The sequence below is a fragment of the Loa loa genome (assembly GCF_000183805.2).
Source record: "Loa loa unplaced genomic scaffold supercont3.122, whole genome shotgun sequence".
Classification (NCBI taxonomy): domain Eukaryota; kingdom Metazoa; phylum Nematoda; class Chromadorea; order Rhabditida; family Onchocercidae; genus Loa; species Loa loa.
This window is the reverse complement of record NW_018108302.1, coordinates 146,726-155,768: the sequence shown is the minus strand read 5'-3', so window position 1 is coordinate 155,768 and position 9,043 is coordinate 146,726. Positions and strand designations below refer to the sequence as shown.

Here is a 9,043-nt window from a genome sequence, read left to right as displayed (position 1 = left end):
AAGGGCTCTTGGAAAAGAGAGAGTTGTTACTGTCTTTTTATTTGGTAGTTACTCTTTATGGAAACTAGTCGGAAGTTGCAGAAGGTAACAAATTTGTTTCGCTATACTTCCGTCTATCTTACCGAAATGAATTTTTATTTGGCAAAATAAATGCTGATTCTAATTGGTTTTTATTAATATTACAATAACTGAAGTACTTTATTTCCAGTTTATTAGAGCAATACTTTGCCTTATTTCAAGATCCAATGACAGGTAATATCATAAAATCTTTTCTTTTATCATCCAACAAATATTTTAATTGCAGGAGTGTGTGACGGATTATTTATCGATTCATCAGTCACTTTCATCCGTATCGTTCAGAGATACAAAACACTGATTCATCTCAATTGATATGTCCTATTGATTGGAAAATTTCTGAAATGTGAACGCGAACGCTAATTCGTTTTGGTGAAGTTGGTTGGTTGGTTGAAAGAGAGGAAAGATGTACGAATATAATGCATAACAGGAATAGCCAGAAGGTTTGCTTCAAGAGACATCATCTACACATAACATGCGGACACACTTAACCATATCACAAAGAGCATGCACTGTGTACAATATATGAAAAAAACACGGCCAGCATCAATCACATTTTCCATTAATGACGTGTAGATGACAGAGAGAGAACTAAATACATAATACACACATAGAGAAATGTTATGAACTTTGTTGTCATGTTGAAGCAGCGCGCTATATTTTACAGGTAGTGGCAACAATGATGGTTCGTTGTTGATATTGGCGTTCTTGATGACATTAATAATGCTCATTTTCTAAGTTTTTTTTTCGCTCCTTTTTTTTCAATCATTTTCAGTAGAATTATTCAGATTTTAAATAAATTTTCCGGATATTTAGTCATTTAAAAAAAATTCTACCATTACATTTTTCTAATTGTATTTCCGCTAACGTCGTAGTACCCATAAAATACATAGTATCGAGTGATCACAGGTATCGTTATAGGTCACTTTTTGTCTTTTAATATATGTCATATTTTTTCTAATTCCTCATTACTTATAGTAGTGAAATTTGCAAAGATATAAATCTCAAAAAATTCGGCAACTTCATGCTATCAAAACGAAGGAAGTTCCATTTGCTTGGTTTTCCACGAAGTTTTTCTTTTTGTGCCCACAATTATTTTTCTGGTTTGTCTACTTCAATTTGTAGACTTTAAAGAAAATCCTAATTTAGAAAGGGAATATAAAATTGATGAAGCTTTAAAATATCATTAATTCATATCCTTGAATCCGATTTTAACACTCTCTCCTGAATTTTGTTTCCTGTCGTTGAAAATGCCGGTTTTCAAAGGACTTTTGATTTGCCATTCCTACTTTTCTTTGCTTCCTTAATCATTTATTCTTCATTTTAAACTTTTATCACCACAATCCGTATCGAGATTGGAAGGGACTGTATTTTTATTATAGAATGTAACAATGAGATGATCAAAAGATGTTGAAAGTTGTTCATTGCATAATATATTTGATCCTTTCATGAGATTTCTTTATTTTTCCTGCTTTACCTTTCCCTCTCATCGCCCACTTTTGCTATATGTTCATTTCCAAGGACAAATAGCTCATTTTCTAGTTCAAAATTTGAATTTTACTGCTCCATCTTTTGGAGACTCTTACTGTCTTAATGTCTAAATTCCTTAATAAGACATGAAATAAATACCATAAGATTTATTTTTCTTATTTTTTTCTAACTGAGTGATGTTAAAGAGGGAAAGAGAGCATGTAAGCGCAAGCTTTAATATAACTGATTTTTAATATGTCCGCATTTTCTTCATTTCCTTCTCCAGATCTTTTTGATTTAATTGATTATCTTAACGATTATCTTAAGTAGGTTTAATCAATCTTCAGTTATTCTTCATCTGCTGGCTTAGTACGCGTTACGACATGTGTATTATGTCCATGGAAATTTGCGAATGGAATTGGTTGATTCACGATTGTGATAGATAATTTCTGGATTTTCTTTTTTTTTTTGATTTATTGCAGTTTTCGCTGCAATTTTTCGGACCAGAGAAAATGTCAATTTATTGCAGTTGGCTCCACATTAGCCGTAGTTTCGGTTTAATATTTGCAATGTTGACACCATTATTTTGCTTGTCGTCAAACCTGTTGAATGAGAAGGATAATGAGTTCATTATGATTTTAGGAAACAGTTGTTTGAAAAATAAAAGGATGTGAGATGTATTGAATTTCTGAGGTTAGCTATCCTTCCAAAGTTACTAATATCTTTGAATTTGATGGACATGTTTTCATCTTAGGAATGTTAGATAAAAAATGTTGCACTGTTTTACTATAACTGCCTCGCTAATAATATTCTGATTTGTTCCTAATAGTAGAGATCATGTGGCTGATAGCGAATTGATTATTTTTCTTCAACTAAGTGATAATAATGCACAAATATTTTTAAAGTTGTTCGAAGTTCGAATAACCGTTATAGATAGTAGTATTGCTAGATTCGAGCTAACATTTTAATTAATTTGCACAGCAATTTTTTTGCTTTTAATACTTTTATTGAACCAGTTAAATTCAATGTGTTGTTTTTTTTTTTTTTTTTTTGTAAGAAATAGAGGATATATGCGTAATGTTAAAAAAAAAAAAAACATTGAAAAAAATGGATAGCCATGCTGTTTGTTGTAATTCAGTCGCGATAATTTGATTTTCTGACATTTATTTCAAATAAAAGACGAAAAAAAAACCTACTAAGAAATAGGGGAAAGAAATGAAGACGGTTTGAAAAATCTATTTATTCTTTTATCATAAACTATATAAATTGCTTTTCATCGTTATTTGTGAAGATCGGCTCATAATTAGTTGAATGATGGATAAATAAGTTTTTTTCCCCTCGATTTCTTAGAATAAGGATTTTAGAATTTTTTGGAATTTTAGAATTTTCTTAGGATTTTAGAATTTTTTAAATTTTGTAGACGAGCAAATTTCATAATAATTCTAAAATTCTAAAATCTAAAATTTTGTTTCTCATTTTTTTAAAGCTTAACAGGTATTATTATGTAACATGTGATTACATCAACCTTAATGAATGTCTTTCATAAATAATACTACAACGGATTAACTAATTATGTATGGATGAAGAGTTTTACTACACAGGTGCAAGAGATTTTCTTTTTTCTCTTACTGCTGTCAAAGGATAGCTAAATAAAGAGAATACATTAATGCTTTATCGAAGGAAGAATGCATTCTAACGAATGTCTGGAAGTTGATCCCTGCTTACCTGGTTTTAATTATTTTCCCTTGTTGTTAGGCTATGAGGGAGTTTCATAAAGGTAATAAGTATGAGATGCTGCTATACAAGTCTGGTTTAGTAGTTCATTTATTATGCAATTCAGGTTTGAAGTAGATTTATTAATGCTTTTAATTCTGCTACCAATTCGTAGCTGAGGGGGTAGATTAAGATAAATGGGCAGATGGATTGGTTGGGCTAATGCTTGCTTGGTTACGTTTTCCGTCTAATTTTCTTATTCACTGAATGTATAAGCAGTTTTGCTGATATAAATCGGTTGTCATTATAATTTATTGATTTAAAAGATGTAAATCTCCGTAAAATAAAAAGTCTATTCATTTAAATTTTTCACATAAGAATTCACAAGAATGGCCAATCCTACCATCCTCTAATTCTTCCATTTATTCAGCTTTCAAAACTAGTTTCAGGACTTTCCATGATAGCACTAAGGCTCTTAAGAATTGTTTCCATTTAAGAAGAGAAGGGGTAAGTGTTGCAGAAATGAAAGGGTCACATTATGTTTTTGATATTCTTTTTCGGAAAAATTTAGGATTAAACAAAATTTAATCTTTTTTCAAAAAGAAATTTGACGATCCACGCTGTTTCAGAATTTGCTACTTCTTCCTAATATTTCAAAATGATTCTTTTGTATTTTTCGGAAATTCAGTGCATTTTCCGCAGTTTGGAGAATATACAGTTATAATCTTTGGACAGGATGTAATGGACAATATTCATCTCGTCTTTTATTTTCCTTCTAGGATTAATTATTTCAGTACATATTCGTTGATTAAGAAGACATTGAATCTTGTGCTAATTTTAAATTTAAATGGAAGGAATTAGTAGGGAGAGAGGAGATGATTTATTGTCTCAGTTGAACGTGATTGGCAAAAATGCCTTTGTAGAATAGTGGAAGAGCAAGAGCAAAGGAAAGGAATGTTAATATCTATTTATTGCTGTAATTACTTCATTCGTTTTACCTGGCAGCAAAATATTCATGATTTCGAGATTTCTATAAATACATGCAATCATCAGCGGTTCAAATTAAATAGTGTTTAGATGGGGATTATTCGTTCTCTGACCTTCTGGAACTCTTTTTATGTCATCAGATTGAAATTATGGTGATCTGTTGTGTGTAGGAATTAAGAAGGTCAATCATTGCTGATTACTTATTAATTAATAATCTGCAATGTCAAAATTAGAACTTTCCCATATGTAAAATTCCTGTATTTTTTCTTTCAATTTGGAGAAATATGTACATTGTTAAATGTTGTTGAAATGCTTCTGTGGCAATTTCTTTATGTCGTATCGTTAAGTTTTGGAACTTGAAGTCTTTAATTCCAAAGCGATCCTTTTTTTTGCAGAGAATATCAGCACTGGCCAATATTGTGCAACGATTCGGTAGCCGAGTTCGTGAAGCCTTGGCGACGGCCTCTGAGGCTATTTCAAACGCCGTTGTCGATAATGATCCCATCACGGTCTGCGTTTTATTGTTTTTTGTTTTCGTTACAAAAGAAAATTTCGCCTCAACCTTTTGTTCTAATTCATCAGGCTTTGACAACGGTTACATATATGAATAAATGAAATGAAACACAATCTGAGTTGCTTGCATGGTGGTCGGATTTCCTTCCAGTAGTTGCAATTCGATCTAGAGATTTTCAAGAAGGAAATTTGAAACCGCAAGACCAAGTTTTTCTCCAATTATTTATTTTTTTGTTTATTTATCCTTTTATTTAAAATGTATCATCCCCATCCTCCACTTTTTTTTCATTTCTATTTCGGAAGTACAAAATCATCATAGCAGTATTATGCGAAGTTCTCATGGAATTTTAAAAATTTTTTGTACCTTTTTTCAGTGTTTCATATCATTTCCTTGTACTTCCCTTTTATTCTTATTCCCCTTCCACCTTTTTACGTCTTTTTTATGTTTCTTGATTCTTTCTAAAACAAAAAAAAAAAATCCTTCTGTTTTAATAACAACATCAGTGTAATGCGTCAGTTCAGTGTTGTTCAGACACCCGTGGAATCCATGTCTCGTTTTATCAAGGATATGAATGAGAAGGGTATGGCAGGCCTGGCCTCAGAATATCGTAAAATTGACATGGAAGATGCACCATTCGGCTCTCACAAAGCGTTCTTAATGAATATGTCTAAAAATCGTTATTCTGGTAAGTTTTCATCATGAGCTTTTTTTTTCTCACATACTTGATTTTTATATGCAATTTTGGTTGTGGTCTTGTGAAGCTTTTTGTAAGAATATAGTGTTTTTTAATTTAATTTTCCATGCTTAACTTAGCTGAAATAATAGTCTCGGATTTTTGTTGGAGAAAATTTTTCTTGTCGCTATGTAGCTTTAAAGTTTGTGTTGTGAAACAGATAATTGCAGATGTACTATGTGTTGATGAAACGCGAGTAGTTTTGAAAATTGGATCAGCCGCAAGTGGTGATTATATTCATGCAAATTATGTGCTGTTTTCCGAATTGCAAAACAAATTTATCTGTACTCAGGTTTTTTTTTTTTTTTGGTTCCTTAATGTTATTATTTTTAAAATGCCCTGTTTTCCTGCAGTACTTATACATAGCAAACGACTGTTTTACTACGTTGTTTTCATCATCATTCAGAACAAGAATGTTTCAGGGTCCTTTACAAACAACTAGAGATGATTTCTGGCGAATGGTATTTCAGGAACGTGCTGAAACAATTCTGATGCTTTGCAGGTTTGTTATCTCTTATTTATGTGTTAATGACAATTATGAAGGCAATGATGTGCTATAGTGATTGTGGTGTTATCCGTTGAACTGTAGACAGGATATATATGAGGACTACTACACTGTTTCTTGTACCCTGAGATATGGTCTAGTAAACTAATAGTAATTGTTACTATTAAATTGTAAACAGTACTTGTTTTGTACTACTCATTACTACTCATTCAATGAGCAGTTTTGCTACTTATCTATATGTTTTGAAAAAATTTTTTTCAATTCCATGATTCTGAAAACAATTTGTTCTTATAAGTTTTTGATAAATTTTATTTTTTTTTTCAGACCATCTGAAGATGGTAAACCGAAATGTGCGGTGTACTGGCCGGAGAATGGCGATAAATTGGAACTTAGCACGGTAGATGTTGAGAAAGTTGGTGAGGAAAACTCTGATTTCGAGATTCTACTTTTCAAAGTACAGCTCAAAGATGAATTCAAGCAGTCGCCCTCTGTAAGCAACAAGGATCCACTAGTAGTGAAACAATATCGATGGAGCACGTAAATAATTTCTATCATTTATTTCGGATAAGAATAGGCTAAATGAACAATATTAATGAAAAGAAAGTATATTTTTGATTCCTCAATAGAAGGTAGTGTTGCATTTTTCTTTTTTCTTCTTTGTTTTTTTTTTGAATTGCTCTAAAATCTATTTACTGCTCTGTCAGGTGGCCTGATCGTGGAATTCCAAGTCATGAGAATGCGATGATCCCTTTGAAGTTGTTATCATTGGTAAGGAACACTGGAGCACCATGTGTTGTGCATTGTTCTGCTGGGATCGGACGAACTGGTACCGTTGTGGCTATTGAACTAGGTATCAGGCGGTTTCACGATGGCCGCAAACTTGATCTGGCAATGGTAAACTATAAATATACATATATATTTTTCTTTTACCCTAAAATTTATTAGAAATGCATACAAAATTTCAAGTTTTTGGTACCTACATTAATTTTTTGGATCATAATAGAAAAATCAGATAAATGAAGCTAAGAAGCGAAAACTGTTTTCAGCTTGTTAAAGATCTCAGAAAGAAACGGGCACAATGTATACAAACCGAAATTCAGTATTTGTATTTAAGTCGTGTGTTAACCGAATATGCTTTGAGTTCCGGTGAACCACTGTCTGATGATGTGCGTCGTGCAGCAGAATCATTTCTCAAAGAATATGATTCTAAAATTAAGAAATAACGCTATTTAAGGTTTGGTTTGAAATTTATAATCATGTGGGAATGAAGGGAAACACCTGAAAACTTTTAATTTTTCAAAAGCTTATGGATGCTCGCCTTGAATGTGAATTTCGACTGATGAAACCTTACACAGTTATTGCTTACACTGTCTTTAACTGTTATTGTCGATATTTTATCAGTTACTTATCACTCCGTTGTCAGTTAAATTCTTAAGTTGCCATTGAAAGAGCCACACAAAGTCTGTAACTTTTATATTGATTTAAAGTGGAAGAATATAATACTCAGGCTATGAAATTACCCAAAAGCTTTAAGTTATCTGAAATTATGAAGTATGTTTACTTATTCGTATTAGCAACTCTTTATATACTCCAAAGTGTTTTTGTGTGTAAAGTTGTTGTTTTCATTTTTCTTTCAATTTCCAAATTTATATATCGCGCAATAAAGCTTGTGAATTTTGTATTTTTGCAATAAAGTGATGATACAAAAGTCTTCGAGAAGATCGTATAATACTTTATCGCAGTGTGTTCGGTATTGTATTCAATATTATACCTTTTTTCAAATTTTAATTCAGCTAAATTCAATTTGTTCCAGTTGACTTGTTGGTTTTCTATGTGTTTGAAACTGAAACCCAGATGAAATAGTTATTGAAAATGTGCATGATTCTAATCTGACGATATCACAATGTGTCTCCTGATTTCTAACTCTTCTATTAACTTGGAATATTAGAATGAAGGATCAGATGCTGTTTTGATTTGAGGTGTGCCACTGTTTCCCTAAATTGGTTTAATAATGATTACACTTTGAAATTTAAACTGATTCATTGAGCGACTTTATCAGGAGAAATTTCCAGCGCTGCAAATATTGGTTACTTTATTAATATATGTTATATATTTGTTAAAATAATATTACTTTCTTAAAACATATGCCTGACTTAGATTCTCATTACCTGTTATAAGTGGGCTTTTTAATGACAGCAAATAATGCAAAAATTTAAATGGCGTAAATTTATTGGTTGGTTGGTTATTAGGCCCTGAAGCATTAAATGCGGTTACTAGTAAACTTTCTAAAATCTAGGAGTCAGTAAATTATTAATCATGATAGACTCTTGGTAAATAATTCATGAATCACTAATATTAAAATCAATAAAAAGTTTATTGTTTTCTCAAACACAGGTTTTAAACTTTTATTAACTTACATCTTTAGGTTAAATGGAGAAGTGTCATAATTTATTTGATAGGAGAATGACAATGTACAAATGTAACAAGGAGCAGTGAAGTGAAATAAATAAACTTGATGGAAGTTCCTTTTCATATTAAAATTTGATTTTAAGACACTGATGTCAAAATAAACAAGTTTCGACATCAGTTTAAAAAATATGCTTGTTTATATCTTTTTACTCTTTATTTGCTTTCAGATTTTGAACAGATGAGCTGGACAATAGATGGGGATATGTGATATAATTTCTCGGATTTTTTTTTAAAATTTCCAACAATTCCGTATGCTTTGCGATCTTCTTTTGAAATTATAAATGGGCAGTCATTGGAATTTAAGGTGATAGATTCAATTTTAAGAAGCTTCACGTTTACAATAGGATTACATTCATTATGATAAGAAGATACGTTTTGACGTAGTAAACCAACGAAATAATTATCAGTTTCTGGCAAAAAAGTATTTAATAAATAGGGGGTAGGGCACCTTGTTTTTTTTTTTTTTTGTCAGAATTCAACCGTACAACATTGTAAATCTCAAGGGGTAATAAATGAAAAATCAAGGAAGTGAAAGTTAAATGATGTAAAAAATAAGTTAAAAGTAGAAAGTTTAGTT

At 31.3% G+C, this 9,043-nt stretch overlaps 1 protein-coding gene across 2 annotated transcripts; it reads left to right on the top strand.

Moving 5' to 3' along the window:
- Nucleotides 1-312: 312 nt before the first annotated feature.
- On the top strand, nucleotides 313-7,450 carry LOAG_10142. 2 transcript variants are annotated; one of them, XM_020448099.1, is made up of 9 exons: nucleotides 313-518; nucleotides 743-760; nucleotides 4,641-4,754; nucleotides 5,291-5,444; nucleotides 5,663-5,784; nucleotides 5,915-5,994; nucleotides 6,322-6,534; nucleotides 6,702-6,891; nucleotides 7,044-7,450. In XM_020448099.1, exons 1-9 carry the CDS (start codon nucleotides 495-497, stop codon nucleotides 7,218-7,220), a joined length of 1,092 nt encoding a protein of 363 aa, XP_020301728.1. In that variant the 5' UTR covers nucleotides 313-494; the 3' UTR covers nucleotides 7,221-7,450. The 2 variants fall into 2 exon arrangements, with proteins under 2 accessions (XP_020301728.1, XP_003145717.2); XM_003145669.2 differs by lacking the exons at nucleotides 313-518; nucleotides 743-760 and having other exon boundaries at nucleotides 4,539-4,754.
- Nucleotides 7,451-9,043: the final 1,593 nt, after the last annotated feature.